The sequence below is a fragment of the Phodopus roborovskii genome, unplaced genomic scaffold (genome assembly GCF_943737965.1).
Source record: "Phodopus roborovskii unplaced genomic scaffold, PHOROB, whole genome shotgun sequence".
Lineage (NCBI taxonomy): Eukaryota > Metazoa > Chordata > Mammalia > Rodentia > Cricetidae > Phodopus > Phodopus roborovskii.
The window spans coordinates 30,388,515-30,412,900 of record NW_026126447.1 but is presented as its reverse complement, the minus strand read 5'-3'; the positions used below and the strand labels follow the sequence as shown (position 1 = coordinate 30,412,900).

At 39.1% G+C, this 24,386-nt stretch overlaps 1 protein-coding gene across 1 annotated transcript in view; it reads right to left on the bottom strand.

Annotated features, from left to right (window-relative positions):
• Patj (PATJ crumbs cell polarity complex component) overlaps positions 1 to 24,386 on the bottom strand; it is a 292,270-nt gene that overhangs the window by 243,942 nt on the left and 23,942 nt on the right. Inside the window, exons 11-14 of the mRNA XM_051188206.1 lie at positions 20,809 to 20,949; positions 17,278 to 17,366; positions 13,850 to 13,906; positions 2,523 to 2,657 (exon numbers count right to left, since the gene is read on the bottom strand). Of these exons, the coding sequence (XP_051044163.1) occupies positions 2,523 to 2,657; positions 13,850 to 13,906; positions 17,278 to 17,366; positions 20,809 to 20,949 (422 nt within the window). The remainder of the gene's footprint in view (positions 1 to 2,522; positions 2,658 to 13,849; positions 13,907 to 17,277; positions 17,367 to 20,808; positions 20,950 to 24,386) is intronic.

The following is a 24,386-nucleotide window of genomic DNA, read 5'->3' as shown; positions in this document are numbered from 1 at the left end:
AGATCAAAGATTATTTAGAAATCTAGATTTTAGTGTACTGAGATTTTCACATGTGGGTTTTAGCTCAAAGTTCTCTCAGTTCTGTCTACAAGTCACTGAGAGTAACCTGTCTATATTCCTAAAAGCTGAAGAAGAAGGAACACACTCCAGCCAACAATAATCTCTTTGGATCTCTTCTGCTTTCCTAAGAATGGTTAGCAGCAATTTAATATTATCGGTGTATCTACTGAGGCATCAGTCTCTCAAAGGCATGGCACTAATGCTCATAAAGCAGGCAGGACTGTCCACACTATCCCTTTCCACAGAGCAGCCACTGTAGTGGGAGAAACACCCTATCAGCAGTGGACAGTGCCTAGGATCAGCCATCCTTAGGAACCACCCTCAAGTCTGTGACACATCCAGCACTTAGAGCCCTCAAACAGGACATACCATCCTGTCCCTTAATTATTCAGACAAATGCTAAAAACAGTAACAACAAAACCACCACAGAGAATCTCAGTCTGTTCCCCTCTCTCCACTTCTCTCAAGTAATCATGACTACGGAGTGTGGGGAAAGCCCAGGAGCAAGCTTCCTTGAAGAATTCAATTCAACCTGTACACAGAAGGGGCAGGGAGCTACCACTGCTCACATCATATCTCACAGAAAGTTTTAGCATCAAGTGGACAGTAACCTCTATCAAATACAAAAGGAGTACAATGGAAACAGAAACTCTACCTATATACAATTAGTAGTTTGTGCTTCAACAAATTAGAAAGTCACTTTTCAGGTTTCTATCTTAGAGTACCTTTAAATATTTATTTGGTTCATTACTTATTCATTTGAATTGTCTCCACTTATTATGGCAGTGCCTGGTAGTCCTCTTCACTACCTACTGCTAAAAAGATTGGTCACATTTCCCATTACCAACTCCTAGCTAAGGGGATTTATGGTTGCTGTAAATAGCTGTTCTGGGCTGAGACTTGGCATGGTCCTCTAACCCCAAAGCATATTTGTGTTTCTGGTTTTAATCTCTAAGAAGTACATTAAACAAATAGGGGGTGGGAGGAACAAAAATGAGGAGAGACAGAAGAAAAAAGCAGGAGACGGGTAGAGAGGGAGAGGCAATAGGAAAAAACCAACGAAAAGTTTTTTATGTGGCAAACTTCAAAGATTTCTATTTCTACATTCACTTACTCAGAGACCTATTTTATTTTAGAATTCACAGTATTTCTCACAGTCCTTCGACGTGAGACTGTCTTTTAAATACCATCTAATCCTAATTCTGTAGATTTGTTGATTAGAAATGCACAAATGAGTAGAGGCTTCCAGAGCACTGACTTTACACATGAGCTCGTTAACATGTCTGCCAAATTGATTACAGCCAATCCTCCTTGTAACAGAAGTGTCACAGATCACATGGATGGCAGCTTTTTAGACCCTCACAACCATACAGTAGAGGAAGATGAAGAAATCAGTATCATAGATGCCATGGCCAGGGCACATGTAGGGCTGAGGCAAATCCAGAACCCAAGGCATTTCTCTGCCCTTCAATCTAGGCTTCTTTCTATATCAAAACTTTTTTTTTCTTTCTTGTTTTTTTTTTTTTTTTTTACTAGAAATCTACACTTTAGATGTCAAACTATTGAGACCACGAGTAACACTCAGAGCAGAACACTTGCCTCCCATACACAAGAGCAGGTTTTAAAAAAAGAATGAAAACAAGAAAATAGAAAATAGAACATGTTTATGAAATTGTGTAACTTTGTGTTAATATAAAAAAGTCACCACACACCCCCACCCCCAAAATCTTTACACTCCTTTTATAGCACTTTGTTTTTCAATGTAGAGGCAGTATTTTCCCATCCTGTATTACATGAGCTCACTGCAGCCTTGGTTGTGAACACACAACATACACTGAACCATGCATGCCACCATGACACACGATACTACCAACCACTGCCTAAAACAGTGGTTCAGAATGAAAACTAGGCTCTTATCACAGTGTTTTTAATTATAGAAATGTAAAGTTTTGGTTGTGGCTATAGCTCAGTAGGTTGAACATAATAGAAGCCCCTATTTCAGTCCCCAGCACCACCTAAAATGGGGACTGGAGGTAACAGGTCTAAAATGTAGTAGCTTAATTATTTTCCTGCTATGATTCTTTAGTCAGTAAATGTCAAATTAGTACATACTGACATCACATTACATTAAAATGTTTTATTCTTAAAATTACTGTTTGGACTGTTGACTTGAGCACTAAAAACTTGTTAAATTTTGGCTAGGAAGAGGACAGAATGTTTAACAATTTCTGAAACAGTCCTAAACATCTGTCATTTTATACTATGTGTTTAGCCAAAACAACATACTCAGTATTGACAACTATAAAATCCAAATATTGATCAGATCTGGAAAACCCTGAAGATGCTCTGCTGTAGCCATACCGTTCACATTATATTAGCATTGATGGCAGTGATAATTGGTGAACACATTTCCCTAGAACTTAATTTCTTGCCATGTATTTTTCTTTCCCTTTATGTTTTACCTCAAGAAGTTCATCTTCTGGCTGTAGGAGGTTCAGAGTATCCACAGGACCACCAGGAGCAACTGAAGAGATATAATGGTGCCCATCAAAGGAATCCACTTCTACACCAAGTCTCAGAGTGTGGATAGGCAGCAGCTGCAGGGGACACAGAGCAAGGACATCAAACACAATGGGTACAGGAAGGACAGCTGTTAATCTACCCCCCCACTAGGTATCATTTAGACATTGAAGCTCCACCTTGAAGTAATAACTACAGTCCCAAAAGACAATACAGGGGGGAAGGCAGAAAGTAAAGCTATGAAATCATTGCTCTTCCTATTCTGCTGTGGCTTCTTTTCAGTTTCTGAGAACAGAGAAAAAACAAACAAACAAACAAACAAGAGCCTGCCTTTAAGTCCCAGCTCCAGATTCCCCACCCTGCTTGTACTACACAGCATACAAGCTGTATGTCATTGTTCTATAGTGTTCTCTATCCCAAAATATCTCAACTTCCCTTTCTTACTTAATTAACCTCCTCTTACATTTTACTACCAAAATAACGAAACTTCCAGGAATGCCCTGAGTTAGTGAACATCTAAATGAGGTCAGAACAAATTTGAATACATCTTGATCACAGCTCAAACACATTACTCATAATTTTCTTTTTACTTCCTGGGGTGAAGGTCAAACTCAGAGCTTTGGGAATGGTAGGCAAGTGCTTACCACTGAGCTGTAGCTCCAGACCTTGTTTTTTAAAGACAGGGTCCTGTGCAGCATAAGATAGCTTCAATTCACAATCTCTGGCCTTACCTCTCAATTGCTACAGGTGGGCACTAGCACACCCGAATGCAATCCTGTTCTCCTGACTACCCATAACAGTGCCAGGGTCTGAAGATGATGCACTGGATGCTATGTGAACTAGTTTCTAACAGACACTGTTTGTTTTGAAGGACTCTTATGAGCAATAGCATAAGTCAATTTTGAACACATTTTTTTTATGAGTTATTGTTGAAAGACTTCATGTCAGAAAGATGAATATCTTAGCTGCATTCATCTTTGTCAGCTATAAAACTTTGGGACATTCACCAAGCCAGCTTTCACCATAGCTGCCTAAATTCAAGTGTGGTAAACACTATATGATGTTTTACATTTGATGTATCAAAAGTCTCCTTATCTATATACCAGGACCACCTCAAATTACTCTAAATAGGGAGAAAATCCTCTGCAGGTAGTAGTGCATGTCCAGTGCGGCTTTTCTGTATTGTCCATGTTCCCTTTATCCATGAACTGCTGCTTGCCTTTACTCATCTATTCCTAGCACCCAGAGTTGCATAGGGCTTGTTCCAGTCTCTACCTGGGGCCCACTTCCATCCAATGACAGTCATGCAGACAGATGTGAAGTGGCAAGTAGTTCTGCTAAGAGTTTACAATGGGCCTTGCAAGGGGGACTTTTGGCCCCAGGCTAGCTTTCTGAAGAATTACTCTTAAACACCAAGAACTCTAGGCTCTTCTAGCACCCTCTGTGAAGAGTTGGGTTGTTTTCATTACTCTACCTCCTGATGATTTATTTTTTTCATTGCTGACACACCACTCTCTTGAGTAGTCACTATCAAATTACATCTACTAAGGTAGAAGATGGGTCACTTCCTCAGTAGTTCATTCAGCAGAGTTGAGCCAAGACCCTCAGGTAAATGTTTCTGTAATAAGTTTTCCAACCATCTGTAGGCCCTGCCTTCCTTTCCTTTGTGAGCCACACCCATGATACAGAATTGTGTCTCTTACAGACCATCTCTTACAGGGTGCTGGAGCTATCTTGCACAGCATTATAAAAACAGATTGTTCAATTTCCAGAAATTCTGAAAGCAAGTTGTCAAATGTGGCTTTGAAATTAAGTTGTAGAAGATTGCAATTAAATCATATTAAAAATAAATGTAATAAGTACTCAAAGTCATCTTTCTAATTATTTATTATATTTTATTATTTTATCTCCCTGAAGTGATGTATATCTGTAAGACATAAATATTTCAACACCTCAAAGAATGCTAATCAGGTGGACAACTGAGGCAAAATAGAAAATGAAATGGTTAATTTGTTTGGTTGCCAAATACAGCTGGGACAGGTCCTGGGCATGCAAAGGAGCCTGTGTGTGAAAATAAAGTAAAACTTGTGAGATGCTTTCCAATTTAGTCATCAATGATACTACTTTAGCAGCTTAGAGCTAGTCAGGACAGAGTATATATGCCACAGATACCAGTAAATGCTGCAAACAAGCATGTTCTCATTCTCTTCCTGGGGGCTAGAAACTGTTACATCTCTGATCCACCATAGATCTAGGTTCAGGCTGCATAGTGCATGTAAGACATTGAGTAACAAGATATGCAAGGTGGATGAAAGAGAACAGCCTTGGCCTTCAGAACCAACATCCACTGTAGCAGAAAGAAAGCAATGTCTAAGTGAACAGTCAACAAGTCAACAGTTAGTATGATTCGAACAAGCCTATACAGTAAAGATGCGAAGAATGAAACAAACTATGATTGTTAGTGATAAGCAATTATGTCCTAATCCCAGGAAGTACAGTCAAGATGCTCTGGGTCTTAACATAGAAACACAACTGGAGAAGGTCGGTTTGTAAAATTGGCCAAATAGTCTCAGAGAGAATGAAACCATGGGGTGATGCTTGAGAGATGAAATGAGTTAGCTCTATGAACAGTCTGCTACTGAGAGCTCATGTAGACAGGGAACAAAAGAGTTAACTGTGAAATCTTGTATGTGAACAATGAGTAGATGGTATGATTGTTTCTATATGGAAATAACTACCCAAATTATATTACATATATGGAAAAAATTGCTGTTCAAACGCAAAGACTTTCCCTACATACCCCATAAAAGGTAAAAGGATATAAAAGATAAAAACAAGGGCGGTGTCACTAATCTCCCTTCTAGCCCCCTCTAATTACTGATCTACTCAACTGGTGGATTCCAGCCCCCACCTCCATGGGACACTGAAGACAGGAACAGTAGAGATCAGGGCAGACTCACTCATGTCATCTCTGACTCTCCACATACAGGCTATTTTTTCAGGTAAATGCTATATTCTCTCTAGAAAACTTAATCTGCAAACAAAATACATACTTCATCTTCAATCACGATGAGCCAGAAATGATGTTTACAAAATCTGTCAGTCTGGGGGAAGCCCACCTAATATTAGCTCTGAATCTAAATGGAATGCAGCTGGGTTTCTGGAATGTCTGTTCCATTGCTGCAGTCTTCTCTGCAGGAGCATAGCTGTTTAATTACCTGTCCCATCTGCATTTAGCAGCCAAACAAATCAACCATTTCATCAGTCTTTTAGTTGTCCACCCCATCGGTACACTGTTCTTAGGCAGAGCAGAAAGTGCTAAAAATGACAGGAGTGGGTGCAGCAAATGATTGATGGCTTCACATGCACTCCTTTACCACGCTTTTTAATGCTTGCTCAATATGCATTTCCTGGGTCCTGCTGAAAGTGACAAAGCTGATGAGCAGTGGAGTTCTCTTGATACCACCATGACAGGTATGGAGTAAGCATAAGAAAATGTATCTGAGAAAGGTGTGACCAATGAGTGTACTGTTAATGTTAAAATGATGAAGAAAAATGAGATTGAGCGAGCTGGAGCCTTCAACTGAAGTAGAGAACCCTGTCATGAAGCAAACTACAGTACAGGCATTTGATAAAAGCTCAACTTCTAGTATCCTAAAACATGACATCAAACGGTCAGTTGGAAATATATATGCTATTGTATTGCTCCAAGGGAGAAAAACGTCTGGAAAGGACTGCTCCAAGGAGTTGTAAATGGGTGGGGAAGGATATTTAAAAAAAAAAAAAAAAAAAAAAAACTAAGAATAAAACAGAACAGAAGGAACCCCAGGGTTGGTTCTCATCCGCAGGCATACACTAAATGAAAGTATTAAATACCCATTGATATTCAAAAGTAGGAAGTTACTAGATTTAGTATAAACAAAAACAAACACGCCAAGATGAAGGCTACATGTCTTCAGGAAGGAAAATGAGCTTCTTTGCCTTGGAAGTCATGCAGACAATCACCGATCTAATAAAACAGCACTTACTCAGTATTTGCTCATCGCTTCCCTTGTAAAATTTTAATTCTGAATATTCAGAAATATGTAGTATGTTAAAAATATTGACAATTCTTTTCAACTTACTCATACAAAGGTGCCACCTGTTACTGTAGGTGTCACCAGAGTTACCTGCCTAGCCCACATGATGTCTGAGTTTTAATCCCTGACCTAACACTGTACTTGATTCTTTCCTACCTTTGATCACAATTTTTTTTCTGCCTAGAATAACCAGTTTATTTTTTCCAAATCCATTCTTCAAATGGCATCCTCTCAATAAGAATTTTTCATCTGCCTTAAGGAAGTTTCATCTCCTTCCTTAAGCAAGCATTAAGCGTTTTAGCATTCTCAATTCAGAGTCAGAAAGAAATAAGAAAGAAAAGGAAAAAAAAAAAAGATGAGATTAAAATTCCTTCCAGGAGGGTTGAGAGGGATGCTCTGTAAATAAGAACACAGACTGTTCTTACAGAGGATCCAGGTTTGGTTTCAAGAACGCACATGGTGGCTAACAAGCTTCTGTAACTCCTGTTCCAGGGGAGCCAATGCCCTCTTATGACCTCTACGAGGACTATAGGCATATGGTGCACAGACATTTATGCAGGAAAAACACTCATACACAAAATAAAATTTAAGCTTAATTTTTTGAAAGGTTTGAAAAACTCTATAATCTCAAAGACTTGGAAGGCAGAAACAGGAGAATCACAAGTTTGAAGCCTGTCTGGAATACATGGAGTTTAAGACCAACCTGAACTACATAGACGGAGGTGGCTATAAGAGGAGATGAGGGAGGGGTGAATATGATCAAAATGCATCCACTGTATGAAATTTCCAAGGAATCAATAAAAATTTTGTTTTTAAAAACTGAAAAAGAGAATGTAATATGATAACTCATGATGTGTTTACTAATTCTTCCACTCCCTAGTTACATACACCTTTTAGAGGTTTTTGGTAGTGGTGGTCTTGTTTTGCTTTTGAGAAGGGGTATCATGTATCCTGAGCTGATTTCTGACTCTTGTCTCTACCTCCTATGTGCTGGAATTACAGGCATGCACCACCACTGCCTGTTCATGTGGTGCTAGGAACAGAATCTACAGGTTTATGAATGCTAGGCAAACAGCTGTCCAGCAGAGCTAGACCCCTGCCTCTCTTGTTTTGTCAGTGTTTTACTTTATTTTAAACTTTACTTTCGGAAACAAGGTCTTACTATGCAGACCAGGATGGCCTAACTCCTAATTCTCCTGCCTCTGCCTCCCAAGTAAGGATATTACAGGTGTGTGCCAGTTCAACTGGCTTGCACACAGATTTTAGAAAGACACTCTAGGTATCAGATGCTTAATATCCCAAATGAAAAATGAGGAAAGCATGCTGCAGACCAAGAGAGAAACAATTTTTAGAGGCCTGACAGTGTGGTTGTGCTACTACAGCCCCTAAAGAGCCCAGAATATCCACCACCTTAAAAATGTGTGTGCTCACTACAGAGGGAGGAGAAAAATCACATGTTTGTGTTCGCTGGCTCAGGAAATATGTCAAGAGAGAATAAAGGGAATCTACTGATCTCTCCTGTCCAAGTTGGAGAACAGGGCCTACTATTCCTGTTTCTCATACACAAAGAATTACTCGCTCTCATTCATATTACACTGGACAGCCAGCAGAAAGTCCTAAGATGAGGCTAATGTTTTCCCTTACAGCACTGTGATCATCTTAATAGTAAACACTTGCCAAGAAAGCCATCGCTAAAAGTGCAGTATCCTCAGATGCGGGAAAACCATGCTGGTGTCATGATTTACAGCTTCCTAGAATTAGAGTAGCTAATGTTCAAGCTACTGCAAAGAGCTTCTACCTCACAGGAAAACCTTATCTATTATCACAATCTGTCACATGTAAAGATCTTGAATCTCCAAAGTTGGCTATAGGGAAGTAATCACATAAAGAAAACCATAGGCTGGTAACATTTTCTTACAGCCTTGAAATCTGATCCTCCTGGCGAAACTGCTGGCAGGGTAGAAAAACTGAACCCCTGATCACCACACACTCTGCCTCAAAACTTCTACCTCCGCCCCCTGGTATCTTGGACAAAGCCTACGCCTACCACCCTGCAGTCCTCATAAACCTCAGTTAACATTTTTCCATTGCCCAGATTCATCAAAACAACTGTTGCTCAGTCCTCAGCTGGCCATATTCTTCTTTTCAATACTGAGTGCAAACACAGGGGCATTCCCTGACTCTGTCTAAAAAGTGGCCTTTTCAAAACTGGATGATCACATGGAGGAGAAAATTGAATAGATGTCACTAAAGAGCATAAATACTGGGTGCTAATGAGAGGTCAAGGAAGCTCCACCACACTAGGGTAACTGGAGTATATAATATATGACACACTTTAAAAAGCCACTAGAGGGATTGGAGAGATGTCATTGGGGTCCAGTTCCCAGCACCCACATGGTTGGTGACAACCACCTGTCCCAGGGGCACCAACACCCTCTGCAAGTCTATACAGGCTCCAGCACAGACATGATGCACAGAAAGTCCTCCAGACGTACACAAACACATACACATGTAAAAATAAATGTAAAAAATAGCTATAGGAGTGCTGGAGGGATAGCTCAGGGGTTAAGAGCACTGGCTATTCTTCCAGAGATCCTTGGTTCAATTTCCAGCAACCACATTGTGGCTCACAACCATCCATAATGAGATCTGGTATGTAGGTATACATGCAGGCAAATCTTAAAAAAAAAAAAAAAAAAAAAATCTCCAGGAAAGGAGTGAAGATTTCTACACAGAGAAATGAAAGTACTTGAGAAAATGGAAATGTCAATTATTTTGATTGGATCATTATACACTGTGCACATATACACCCCACAAATACAAATATTACACATGAATGTAAAATTGGTACCCATGTAATAAAAATTGAAAAAAGAATACAACTTGGAAAGTAAAAACAAATTATTCTTTTAAGAAAATAATTGCTTTCGCAAAGAAAGACGAGCAAGAGGACATTGGAAAACTGTTCATATTATTTCAATCTCCCTAATCTTGCTGTTTATTCAGAGTCTTAGGATATATGTTGCATAGAAGAAATTAAGCTTTCTCATTAAAATACAAATGGCAGAGCGGCAGCAGCAACTGGAAACCAACAGGGAAGTAGTTCTAAGATGCTTCCCTCGCACATGCTCCCCATGCTGTGTAATGCATATCTGGCTACTAGAGCTCTTCCGATTCCTGACAGACTGGTCATTTCCCTCGTTTATTTATTTAACAAGTACACAAAGCAATGTGTTTTCTTCCGGCACTGGCTTTCTTCTTTTCTCCTCTGTCTCCCTGTATATCCCAGCTTGGCCTTGAACTTGAGGCAATCTTCTTACCTCAGTCTCCCAGTGCTGTCACCCTCCCCAGCTCATACTATTTTCAAACATACAGCACAACACTGTCTTCCTGCTTAGCTCATCATTCATATGCCCTTGAAATTCAATGAATGAAATCTTAGAATAACATTAGCAGGAGGTCTCTCCCAGTTGTGCTCACACTTCCTCGCTTCAGCTGTCCTCGGGACTCACAAAGCCCCACCACGTGGCCTTTTGCCTGTCCACTCCAGTGCCTCAGCCCAAGCCCAGATTCTGAGCTCCATGGGATCAGAGAAATAATTCATTCCTCCCATAAATGGTAACAGGATTCCAGCAAACAGTGAAGATGCTACTGTAGATGTTTCAGGAATGAGTGACGACACACCAAGTTGAAGGCTGTCTCTGCTATTCTCTAGCTGTATAAACTGTCATTCAACATATATGGCCTCCCATTGCCTCCCCTGTGGGATGGGTTTTGTTTGGGTCATTAAAATCTTCTTTACATACTGAAGAGAAAAATAGAAAGGAGCTGACTTATGACTTAAACATCCAATTATAAGTAGATTTTGTTTTGTTTGAAACAGTTTCTCTGAGTAGCCCTAGATGTCCTAAAACTAGCTCTGTAGACCAGCCTGGCCTTGAACTCAGAGACTGCCTGCCTCTGTCTCTTAAATGCTGGGATTAAAGGCAAGCACCACCACAGGCTGCTTATAAGTGCATTTTAAAAAAGCTAAGGTGAGGGCTGGCATGATGGCTCACTGGTTAGCAGTACTTTGTGCTCTTCTGCAGAGACTAAGTTCAGTTCTCAGGACCCTCAGCAGGTGATTCACAACTACCTCTAACTCCAGCTCCAAGGATCCAATGCCTCTCCCTGCTCCTACAAGCATTGAATATATGTGTGTGTGTGTGTGTGTGTATGCAAAAAAAAAAAAAAAAAAAAAAAAAAATCTTAACAGTTATAGTGCCTAGGTCATAACCCAGTAACTTAAAGAGAAATCCTATGGACCTTAATAGTTTAAAAACCAGTATAGATACACAAATGGAAATGTTAGGTGGAAAAGTACACCTCTTTTTGTCTCATACATATTAAACAAACAAACTGGTGTACTGACTGCAAACACACAGACATACACAAGAAACAGAGAAATGTGAAGAGGCTGATGCAATCTGGGCTGCCTCTTGTCTTCCACTGTGGGGGGGGGGGGTGCTACTGCAAAAATAATCTCATATTAATAATTAAATGCTTTGAAAACAGCATATATCAACATAACAACAAATCAGCGGGGTGGTGGTGATAGACATCTTTAATCCCAGCACTCGGGAGGTAGAGGCAGAGGCAGAGGTAGGCAGATCTCTGCGAGTTTGAGGCAAGTCTGGTCTACAAGCATGAGGGCAGCCTCCAAAGCTACACAGAGAAACCTTGTCTCGAAAATAAAGAAACAACAACAACAAAAACCCAACATATAAGGGAAAGAGCTTTTGAAAGATTGTATTCTAAAATTTCTGGATGCATGCACCTAAAAGAGAAAACCATCAATTATCTATCACTAAGCTGCACTAACAAAAGCATATGCTAAATTTATTTACATTCCACCCCCAACACCCTATGTCTCAGTGTTCTAGTATTCATATTATGTTACAAGGAAAATTAGGATGGTTAGTTTGTGTCCTAAATTATCCACTAAAATGTCATCGACTAAACACAGAATGAGCATGCGTGAAATCTGGGCTACTTAGGAAGCAGAAGCAGGAAAGCACATGGCAACATGGCAGGGGATGTGAGGGATGAGGGTTCTTAAATGTCACCATCTTTAAGAAGCCTTTCCTGTCTAAAGTTGCTACCCATTTTTCTCGTGGATTCCAGACCTAATTTCCCTGCCTAATGGTCTCAGGTCAAATGTTATTGTTAGTAAACGACTAAAGGATCATTTTCGGATCTGTTCTCTTCCAGAATCCCAGTGTACTCCACTGCACATGGCAGAGTAGATGTCAACATCTGATGAGTGAATGCACAGACAGCATTTTAGAACATGGTTCTCAATGACGCTACATTTTTATACCAGTCACTGGACACAGTTCCACACGACCCAGAGGCTAAGCAGGAAAGAAGGTAGAATTAGGTAGTAGCAGGGAACCTGGGAATGAGAACATGAGAATACAATCTGCCTGCAGAATTGGGTTCTTTTAAGACGTACACAAAGCACGCTTTGTGTCCCCTTTTGCTTGTTAGGAAGTATGATACTGGCCTAATGCTTTCCATCATGGGAACAGACAACAAAAGGAAAGCTGTATGATGAAATAAGCCTTGTCCTAGGCATGCTTGAAAGCCAAAGGGGTCTCCAAAACTTTTTCACTATAGGACAAAGGAGGCTTAATGCTACTTAGAAGAACTCTCAAAAGTAACTATTGAATTTAGATGGGTTATTACATTTTTTATTCACCTTCTGAATGAAATATGTCCCAACTCATTTTGATAAACTGATTAATCAACACTACTGTCAGAAAGATGACACTGTAAATAATTTACAACTAGCTGTAAAGAACAATGTTGATTTTTATATTGTAGATCTGAGAAGACCTTGGTTAGCCAGCCAACATGGCCTCCAAGAGAAAGTGACTTAAAATGTGGCTGAGTTAGGAAGGAAAGAAATATTCCCCACTATCAGTCCTGAGAACCCAACCCCATAAAGCAAGGGCCAGCAAAATAGCTCGGAGAAAGGTGCTTGCTCACAGGCCTTGTTGACCTGAGTTCAATCCTCAGTCCCCACAAGGTGGCAGGAGAGAACCACATCTGGAAGTCATCCTCTGATCTCCGCACCATGTGTGCAAGTGTGTGTGCGTGGAAGTGCGTGCACGTGTACATACACACACAAACACACACACACACAAAGAAAGAAAATCTAAAACAACAGCACACATGGTATACAATTATGGAAGCAAAATATCACATAAGCAAAGGAGGAAACAGTAAGACTATCTGAAGAGCTATTTAGTAAATCCACATGAGACAGATAAACTCATTCTTCCTACAGACTGACTTTAATGTGTGTATGCATGTATAAGCATATGCCTCTGGGTAACCATAGAAGACACAGGAAGGCTTTGGGTCCTCTAGAGATGCAGTTAAAAGCACCAACCTGGGTGCTAGAAATAGAATTCAGGTGTTCTGGAACAGCAGCAAGTTTTCTTAAACAATAACCCAGTTCTCCAGTCTGCAAAGAACTCACTCTGACCACAGCATCTAAACACAGAGTCTGAGCTGGGCTCAGTCTCTGAGTTCATGTGTTTTTGAAGCTCTCTGGGAAAGAAAAACTCTCCTTTTCTATTATTTATTGAGAAAATCACTTAGTAGGCTTCTCTACATTTTAATTGCCTTGTGTTCTGGTTATCTAGAATAGAAACTACAAATTAATGTGTAAGAAAATACAGTAAGAGTTGGGGGGAGGGAATCTGTCTAAGTTACATGACTTCATGTTCTTAACAGCAATAAAATTAAATGGTTTAAGAATAACAAACCCAGAAAGTCAATCATGTTTTCTATCCTTGAACATCCAAACATGCATTTCAAAGCCTATCCCTGGTCGTGAGTGTAGAAAAAAAAAGTCTCCCAAAACAATCCATACAATACCCAAAGAGCTGACACACTCACCTGTCACCTTCACCGTGCCTGTGGCAAAGTCAAATCAGGGTTTTTAACTCCTGGAAATGGCATACAGGTTCCATTCTTCCCAGCCTTATCTAACCACTTATGTCTGTGAGCCTACCTCACTTCTGGAAAATACCTCTGAATAAATTCTAGAGACTTTAGGTCAGGACACTCAGTGTCTGCATCAAGAGTGTAGAGAAAGCTATACTATAAAACACAGCAGCATCTCAAAGCCAAGTGCTTACCTTTGAATACTTCTGTAGCTCCTCATCATCTGCAATCTGTGTGTCCAAAGTAGCTACCTGCATTTACAAGGAAAACGTTTCCTTATTTGTATGAGCATATTTCCTGCTTTCTGAAATATCAGCAAACGAAGCACGCTGATAACTCATCTGAAAACCTCTATGCAGTATTTCTAAAATCCATAAGTGTAGCACACACTAAAACATTTGCTCTACTGTTATTCTATACACCAACCTTTTCATACTAAATTATCCAGAAGTTGAACTGAAGGTGATATTTAACTTGATTTCTTGCCCTCCCTCTGCATGGGCTGTATTTTATTAGCAGCTTACAAGTAATCGGTAAAGTACTATTCCTTTTTACAAATTTATTTCTGGGGGCTGGAAAGATGGTCCAGTAGTTAAGAGCACTGACTGCTCTTTCAGAGGAAACTGGGTTCAGTTCCCAGCACTCACATAGCAGCTCACAACTGTCTTTAATTCCAGTTCCAAGGGACTTGACACCATGGCAAAGCACCAATGCATATAAAATAAAAATACATTAAGAAAAAAGAAATTAATTTCTACAGATGTCTACCAATAAATGTCAGGTTAATATCTAAACAACACACACACACACACATCCATCTTTTGATATTGAGAGATTGCTCAAGTTTTCATGAAGGTGTAATATGTTTTTATATTGACATCAGCTCTAAATTACTTACGATACTTAATAAGAAAAAGTGCTACATAAATATGTCACAGTATGTTGTTTGGAAACAATGATGTGAAAACAAAAGTTTGTGCATGGTCATTTCTAATGAAAATTCCCCCCAAATGTGTTTAAATTACAGTGACATGGAGCCAAATAGGAAGGCCTGACTGACTATACCAACTTTAAATTCTATGATCCTCCAAATTTTAATAAAATACTCATTATATAAGATCTGTATGTAAAATTGTACTCTTGCTGCATCAAGATGGCTCAGCAGGGGGAACATTGGCTACTTCTCCAGAATCCCTGGGTTTGATTTCCACACGCACAGTGGCTCACAAACATCTGTAACTCCAGTTCTAAGGAATCTGACACCATCTTCTGGCCTCTGTGGGCACCAAGCACAAAGGTGGTGCCCATGCATATACACTCAGTCAGGCACTTACACAGAAAATACATAGTTTTTGAAATGGCTCAGCAGGTAAAAGCTCTTGTTGTGCAAGCAATGACCTGAGCTTGATCTTTAAAACAAATGCAAAAATTGAAGAAAACTGATAGAAGAAAACTGACTCCAGAAAGTTGTCCTCTGACCTCCACATTCACACCAGGCCGCAGTCAGACCCATACTCATACCCACATTCGCAAAAAATATTTTAAAAAATTATCCCAGCACTCAGGAGGCAAAGGCAGGTGAATGTCAGAGTTTGATGCCAGCCTGGTCTACAGAGTGAGTTCCAGGACAGCCAGAGCACACAGAGAAACCCTGTCTCAAAAAAACAAACCAAAAATTTTTTACTCTTAGCTAAGCATAGTGGCACACACCTTTAATAACAGCACTCAGGAGGCTGAGGCAGGCAGATCTCTGTGGGTTCGAGACCAGCCTGGTTTACATAGTGAATTCTTCTAGGGCAGCCAGAACTACATGCTGAGACCCTGTCTCAGGGAAAGAAGAAAGGAAGAAAGGAAAAAAGAGGAAGGAAGGAAGGAAGGAAGGAAGGAAGGAAGGAAGGAAGGTTGGATATATATATATATATATATATATATATATATATATATATAAAACTTTTTTCTCTTGACAAAATTAATGTTTCAAAATTTCAAATTCAGGTCTTAAATTCTGTAAGATAGCTGCATAGATATGGTGGTAAGAGAATCAGGAGTTCAAGGTTGGTCTCAACAACAGAGTTTTAGGCAAACCAGAGCTACAAAAGACCCAGTCTCAAATCAGTACCCACTTCTCCACAGAAAACAAGCTAGCAAAAAAAAAAAAAAAAAAAAAAAAAGACTAGTAGGACTCTGGAAGAAAATACAATAAGTAACAGTAGAATGTATAGATCCATTCACTCATCTGTCTTGCCAGGCTTTCCCCTGGTATACCTATAACTTTAAAGGAATGACAATATAGATCCAACTTAAAATTTCTTTCCTGTTATTAGCCCCGACTTCACTATTTGATGTACAAAACTCTGATATACAGAGAATAAAACTTTGACACACACACACACACACACACACACACACACACACACACACACCTCCATCACAGTTTTATTCCCCAACAGGGCTGTTAGTGAAGAGCACAAAGCCCTGAGTTTGAGCTATCATAAATCAGGCCTGATAGTTCATGACTATAATCCCTCAGCTGAGGAGGTGAAAGAAGGAAGACCACAAGTTCCAGGTCATTCTTAGCTATATAGCAAGCTTGAGGGCAGCTTAGGCTACATGACACCCTGTTTCCAAACAGTGAGAGCAAAAATCCCATCTTACAACTGGTTAGCCACATACTCTCTGATCATACATACATATGAGAATATGTGACTTATGTAGTAGCCCAGTGACAAAGCACATGAGCCAGAGACCCCAAAGGTACAAGTACTAACATGCAAGCCCAGAATGAGCAAGAAGGTGACCACATGACTCATCTTAATGACATTTAGGCTGCTCTGGTGAACAGTGGCCAGAGATTCCAAACACAAAATTAAATGTTCACCATTAATGACAACCCAGTATTAATAACCACATATATATGAATGAATGTGTCAGGGCTATATAACAAGACCTTATCTCAAAAAAGGAAATTTGAAAGACAACAGATACTTTATTGCCATGTTTGATGAACACGGATAAGAGTTTCTAATGCAGCTTTCTCCTTTCATGTGGCTTCACTGGGGAAATGTAACCAATCTTTTACTGGCCAAATCTAATAACAGGTGAAAGGAAACCTAATGGCCTGCTGGCTCCATAAACTCATACCTCGCCTAAATTACTTCCTGTTCTTCTAAATACATTTCATAATCATTCTTTCATTTTTCTCATAAAACTGTAAGATTCTTTGTGAAACATAGGACTAATATCCACAGCCCTTTCAGTGTACAATAAAACAAACAGATCATAAAAGCAATCATAAAGATGCCAGCCATTTTAAGCAGCTCATTCAAGTTATAAATTCAAAGGCAAGCTTTCACCCTCCTAATGATCTGCTGCCTATTGTTGACCTACACGGCTTCAATGTGCACTGAGTGTCTGTAATTGTAACTGAAGTTTGTGTACAGCCCTTAATTGTTCTTATAGCTTAAAACACTTTAAAGATTGATTGACTGCTCTAATAGGAAAGAAAGACAGGAAGAGAACAATTGAAGCAGCCTATGTCTTCTGATTCTCTCATGTCATTTTAAATTATAGTGTTAGGAGTGTGAAACGAAGCTTTCTATCACAATATTTTTTTTTAACATACCATTACTTCATAATCTGGGCCCAGTAGATTTTCCCATCTGGATTTCAGTTCATTTTCTGGAGAGCCTGGGACTTTCTTTGGATGTACATCTATGAGAAAAAGTACACCGAAGCTGCTGTGAGCCAAACATATTTAATTAACAAATTCTTTAACAAATTCTTCTCAGCTTCAGTAGGAAAAGGAGAAATGAGTAAAATGAAATGTATTAATTTAAATCTAACTTGTAATGTAAATCAAAGTGACTTATGAGAATAATACAAAATGTAAAATGACCTGTGACAAACTTGTGAAGGGGCTTTTGTTCAGGAATACTTTAAAGGGAGGAGGAAGTGGTGAGTTACAAGGGAAATTTGAATATATAGTTTCTACGTAGTGAACCTACATATTTGGCTTAGTTTTATTTGTAGGTCTTATGCAGACTTATTTAAATGGTAATCTTTTCAAAGCAGTACCATTCCACCTCTCCACTGGGAACATAAATGCTTATGGAGCTAGCACTATAATCAACAACAATCAGTGACACAACACAGCCAGGCATCTACACGCCTGATGGGCAGAAACGCTGTCTGGCAAAACCTGAGTTCCATCAGATAGAAACTTTAATTTTATACCAGTCTTTTGTTGCTGCTTATTTATTAGGATATTTATAGCTTTTCAATCTCTCCATTTAATGGTGCCATTATTACACAGGTGAGATCATTTTAAAAGCAGAGACATATATGAAGAGCCAGGCCTATCGTCCCTTAGAATCCTCCCCAGCCTCTCTGAGTATTGAGCAGTCTGAAGACTGCCTAACAGATAAAAGTCAAAGTACTAAACTATTATTTGCACTTACATCCATACTAATAGCAGAGGATAAAAAGGTTCCACGTTTTTTTAAGTTCCTCATTTCTGCTGTAAGATTGGACATGTCACAGAACACTTATCACAAGTGACATAACCATCTGCTTACCGTCAAATGTAACACGCAGCATCAGCTCTTTTTATCCACGGAGCAGCTCACTTTGGCTGCAAAGAACGCTTAATTACATACTACAAATCATTAAGTTAAATCGGCTAACTCCAGAATCAGAGACTAAGACTAATGAATACCAAAGAACTTAAATCACTCCACTTACAAAAGAACATCCAGGAAATAACTATATTAACTGATATGCTAGATTACATTTAGGGGCAGCTAATCAAAGATCCTATTAAAACATTTGGGTAGCATGAACTCCTGGAAATATTTCCTTAAGAAATTCTGAGTTCTTACAATGTCTTTTCTTCTTCTTCTTTTTTATTTATGTATTTAATTTTTTTTTTTTTTTTGTTTATTTGTGTGGGGGTAGGGAGAAGAAGGGAGAATCTACAAGCCACAGCATACATGTGGACATCACAGAACAACCTTGTGTGGGTTCTGGGAGTTGACCTTGGGTTTTTTAAGCTTACTGCAAGTACCTTTACCCACTGAACCACCTTTCCAGCCCCTTTCCCAAATTCTTTAAAAGTTTCAACAATTTGCCTGTTTGGTGTCTTCCAGGTGCAGTTTCATATTTGCTATATGACTCTGAACAAAATCTACAATGTGTTGAGAGAACTCTAAGCTTACAAACATGGTAATCAGATGACACAAAGTTCACCCCAGTAAAAGATGCTGATGATTCAAGTCCATTGGGCTGTTTTTTGCCTTCCAGGTAAACAATGAAAGCACACACAGCTATGTGTTTTAAAGCACAGCTCAGAGGATGAAGGGCTAGACAAAGGTCATTAACCTACTAGCAGTAGCAATAGCAACAAAAAACCTGCACAGAGAATCAAACAATAGAGTAAAGCAACCATCCTGCAGGTAAGTCAGAGACTGATGTTACAGAAGCCAGTAGAGGCAGGCATGCTGGCAAACTGAAATTATACCCAGGCATAGTGTGAAATTCATTTTTAGAACATGAGCACAATGCTGGGTGTGGTGGTATACACCTTTAACCCCAACATATAGAAGGTAGCTGCAGGCAGATCTCTGTGAGGTTGAAGCCAGCCTGTGGTCTGTATAGCAAATTCTAGTCTGCCAGGGCTACATAGTGAGATCCTATCTCAAAATAAAAACAATAAAAATTTTTAAAAATTATCAACAACAAAAATGCATGGGTACAGCATAGGGAAATGAAGACAAGAGCACTGTGAGTTCTAAGCTAGCCTGAGCTACACACTAACACCTTTTCTCAAAAACAAAGAAAATAATGACAATAGCAATGAAACACCATATTTCTAATTTCAGGTTTACCTGATTTTTACCTAGTTCTTTGATATTCATCTGAGACCAACTAAATTAAAATAAATAGTAACAATTAATTACACTCTACTTGGATCCAAAAGGGGATGGAAGTGGTTCCTAAGACCTTTATCTTGAATGAGACATTAATACCTTTTTTTCAGCTACCTTCTCTAATATAAAAAAGCCAAATGCCAGCTTCTCTGAAACATGGATGGCGGTAAATCTTTTAGGAAGTTTCCCTTAGTTGGCAAAGCTTTCCTGAGTACCTCTGTAGAAGTGTCAAAGTACAGTGTAAAAGGTCAAAGTTGGAAAAAATCCAAAAAATTTAAACATATAAGCCTGCCATTTGACGCAACATATAAAAAAGTTCATGTTAACTTTTATAAAGAAGAAACACTTCTACCTATAAACAGGTAACTACAATATTTAGATATAAATACAACCATAACATAAGAATACATAGTAATTAAAATATGTAATTACTGCATAATAATACATATGCATCTGAAACATAAACAAACAAAAATACACTTGGTACTCTACTGACAAGTGTGTTAATAGTCAAAACACCCCATTTTATTAAAATGTGGGGGTTTGTGAGGTTGGTGGCAGTACTAGGGATTGCACTTAGGGCCTCATACATGCATTCTACCATGGTGGTACATCCCTAGCAAAATATCCTACCTTACATCGCTAAGATGGCTGTACAGTATGAGCTTCTATCAGATAGAGACTGCTTTTATACAGGTCTTTAGTTGCTACCTGGTTATTAAGATATTAAGATCCTTCTATATGATGTGAATACACATTTTCTCTTATTGGTTGATGAATAAAACTGTTTCAGCCAATGGACAGGCAGGATGTAGCCAGGCAGGAAGTATGGCCAGGCCTACCAGAATTCTGGGAAGAGAAACACAGAGTCACCAGAGACTCCATGTAGCCATTGAGGAAGTAACATGTTGGGGCATTACAGGTAAGCCACAGCCTTGTGGCAATACATAGTTTAATAGAAATGGGTTAGTAATTAAAAGAGAGCTAGCCAATAAGAAATTTAAGCCACTGGCCAAACAGTTTATAATTAATATAAGCCTCTCTGATTATTTGGATCTAAACAGCTGTGGGACCAGGCAGGACAGAAACTCTGTCTATAATTTGTAGCTTTACAAAGCTCCTGGTATAATACTGATTCTACAGATGCAGCAACAAATTAACTATAAAAAAAGAAATGTTTAACAAACAAAAAACGTTGAAGAACTCCAAAGAAAAGGCTTTGGGCCTACCTGGTTTTTCTAATGCTTGTATGTTGTCCTTTTTTAGAATATCCAATCTTTCACCAATTTCCTCTGCTTCAGTACCCAAATTAGTTTCTGCTTTCTGGGATCCCGTTAGGGCTGGTACTTTAGGTAGTTCTGCAACAGTTCCTAAAATGAGAATTGCTGGCTTGAATCACTAGTCCTGTGGGGAAATGGGGTGGCACATTCAAATAAACTTGAAAGTTTCACTATTATTCACCTTTCCCAGGACCTCACTGCAGGTGATTCTTTTAATACTAAAGTTTTCTGTGGGGTAGGTAACTAATTAATTTAAAAAACAGCTTGATAGTATTCAAAGAATGAGGAAGTATAGAAAATGAAAAACAAGGTTAGGTCCATGACAAAAGAAGGATAGATGTTTTTGTAACATAGCTCTAGAAAAAAAGAAGAAACCAACAACAATTGAGAAAGAAGGCTGTATTCTCTTGCTGTTGTGGACAGGAACTGAGCAACATATGCAAACAGGTTGGACCAACCATCAAGCACATGTGGAAAGCCAAACAAGCAACCTCTGAGACAGGGGGTGCGAGAGCTCCCCTGGGTGCAGATGGCTCCCCTCCTTTTCCTCAGACAAGACATGAGACAAAGTTAAAGGTACCAGCAAGTCACTAAACAGAAGAAAAGCAGAACTCGTGATACTTTAGAGGTTTCATTTTATTAAAAATAATTCCCCATCATCTTTTAAATTTTTAATTATTTTTTAAATGGGTATGAGCATTTTGCTCATCAAGTGTGTCCTGGTAACTGCAGGACAGAAGAGTGTGTCAAATCCTTTCAAACCAGAGTTACAGATCATTATGAGCCTTCATGTATGCTGCATGCTGAATCTGGGCCCCATGCAAGAGCAAGTGTTCTGAACCACCACTGAGCCATGGCTACAGCTCTTTACAAAAGAATTTTTTATTAAAAGTATAAAGCTGCAAAGAAATAATCAAAATTCAGGTTGTGGTATTTCAGTGTCTAATAGATGAATCCCTTCAGAAAAAAAAAGATTAAAAAAACAAACAAACAAAAAACATAGAGCAGGGATGAAGGACTTCTATATTCAGAAACCATAGTCAACACACATGGGATACATGATTTAGGAAGCACTTTCAGGGAAGAGTCAGAAGGAGTGGGAGAAAAAATACAAGACAGACATTTCAGGGTAACTGGGAAATGTGTCTGTGTGTCTGATGATATGCACATATGTGTGCGTTGGCATGCATGCACACAGAGAATTGAGGAGGACTTCAAGTGTCCACTTGTCACTCTCCACCTTATTCCTTTGAGATGGGCTCTTTCTGAACCTGGAGCTAGGCTGGCAGGCAGCAAACCCCAGAAATCCTCCTGTTTCCACCTCTCACAGTGCTGGGTTTACAGAACCATGCATAGCCATGCTCAGCTTTTTAAATAGATTTCGGGTATTTGAATTCAGATCTTCATGCTTATATAGCAAGCATTCTTACTCTTTTATGTGGTGATACATTGTTTATAACCTAATAAAGCCACTGAAGATCAGAATGCAAAGCTAGCCACAGCCACAGAAGCTGGGCAGTAGTAGCACACACTTTTAATCCCAGGACTAAAGAGACAGAAACATATTGATCTCTGTGAATTCAAGGCCACCCTGGGCTAACATGAGAGTAAATCACTCTAAAAGAAAAACAGAGCTCATCCCTTTAGTCCCAGCACTAGAGAGGTATGTAGGAGGAAGCAAGGGGATTCATGTGAGATTCAGTTTCCAGTCACAGGGAAGACAGGATCTCCATTTCAGCCTTGGTAAAGGTAAGAGCTACTGGATGGCTGCTTTGCTTTTCTGATCTTCAGCTTGAACCCCAATATCTGACTCTGGGTTTTTATTATTCATGCTATACTTTTACCCACAGAGCAATCTCCCTGGCATTATCTAATGAGAAATTGTATATGTACAAAGTATTTGATAGTAGATATTACTATTACTTCTCTTTGTTGTAATAATAGTATTATTGTTTAAGAAAATAACTCGTTACAAATACTCGTTACAAATAACTATATTTTCATGATGCCTATACAACTCACTCTAAAATGGTTCAGAAGAAATATGGGGAGATGGCAACTATCAGATATAAGTGGAAGGCGACTGGGTGTTCTGTTCTGTTTGTTTTTCTATATGCCTGAAATGTTTTAATAGCAGAGAACTCAGACATACAACCAACTAAACTCCTATGACTGTAACATGAAACTTTAAAACCACTCACAGAGTAATTTTTAGACCATAAATAAATGCATACATAGTACTAGGATAAGAAATGTCAATCATTAATTGAAGCATTATTTATTTATAATAACCAAGACAAAGAAACAGCTTCAGTGAACACAGCATGAATACATAAATAAAATGTATATATAAAAAAATAAATATTATTGATTCTTTAAAAAAGAAACCTAATCAATTCTTAGAGCCTGGCTGAACCTGGAGGACACTATGTGAAGTAAAATTAGCTCAGTAAAGAAGGACATATACTGCATATGGCTCTACCCACAGTCAAACTCAAAGAAAGAGTAAAATGGCAGCTGCCAAGGAGGAGTAACTGAAGTTAATGACACAAAGTCTCCATCACAGAAGATGGGGAAGTTCTATGGCTAGGCCAGTCAACAATGTGCACAAAGTTAACAACAGAGAATCTTTTTTTAAGACAGCATCTCACTATATAGCCCTTGCCGGTCTAGAACTTGCTATATAAGCCAGGCTGGCCTTGAAGTCACAACAATCCACCTGCTTTCCTGAGAGCTGAGACAGAAGGTGTGACCCCCACACCCAGTGTGAAGGTGAATCAAGTGTCAAGTTGATGGGATTTAGAACTAATTAGAAACGAATTGCTGGTCATTCCTGTGACAGATCATCTAAATTAGGGTGACTGAGGGTGACCCCATTCCATCGGATTAGATCCTGAAGAAAAGGAGAAAGTGTCAGACACTGGCACTCCTCACTGTTTCCTGACTAGAGATATCCTGTGACCAGCTAGTGTCTCACCCCGGTGACCATACCGACCCCAGCATGATGGACAGTGTCCTTTGAACTACGAGCCAGAACTAACCCTTCCTTTCTAAATATTTCTTGGTAAGTATTTGGTCATGGCAATGAGAAAAACAACTAATCCTCTTAGATTTATTTGTTTTTTTTTATGTGTGTTTTGACCATGTGGATGCCCAATGCCTGGAGAGATCAGAGTAGAACATTTTGATCCCTTGGAACTTAAAGTTTATTCATTTATTGGTTTTGTTTGGTTGGTTGGTTTGGTTTTTTGCTTTTTTGTTTGTTTGGGGTTTTTTTGTTTTGTTTCTTTGTGTTTTTTGTTTTGTTTTGTTTTTGTTTTTTTGTTTTTTTAGAGGCCTCACTATTTAAACTTTACTGGTCTGGAATTTACTGCATAGATCAGGGTGGACTTGAATTCACAGAGACTTGCCTGCCTCTACCTCCTTAGTATTGGGATTAAAGATAATGCATCCCCATGCCTGGCGAAACTGGAATTAATCTTTCTTTAAATGCCAGAGGAGCTGGAAAGATACTCAGCAGTTTAGAG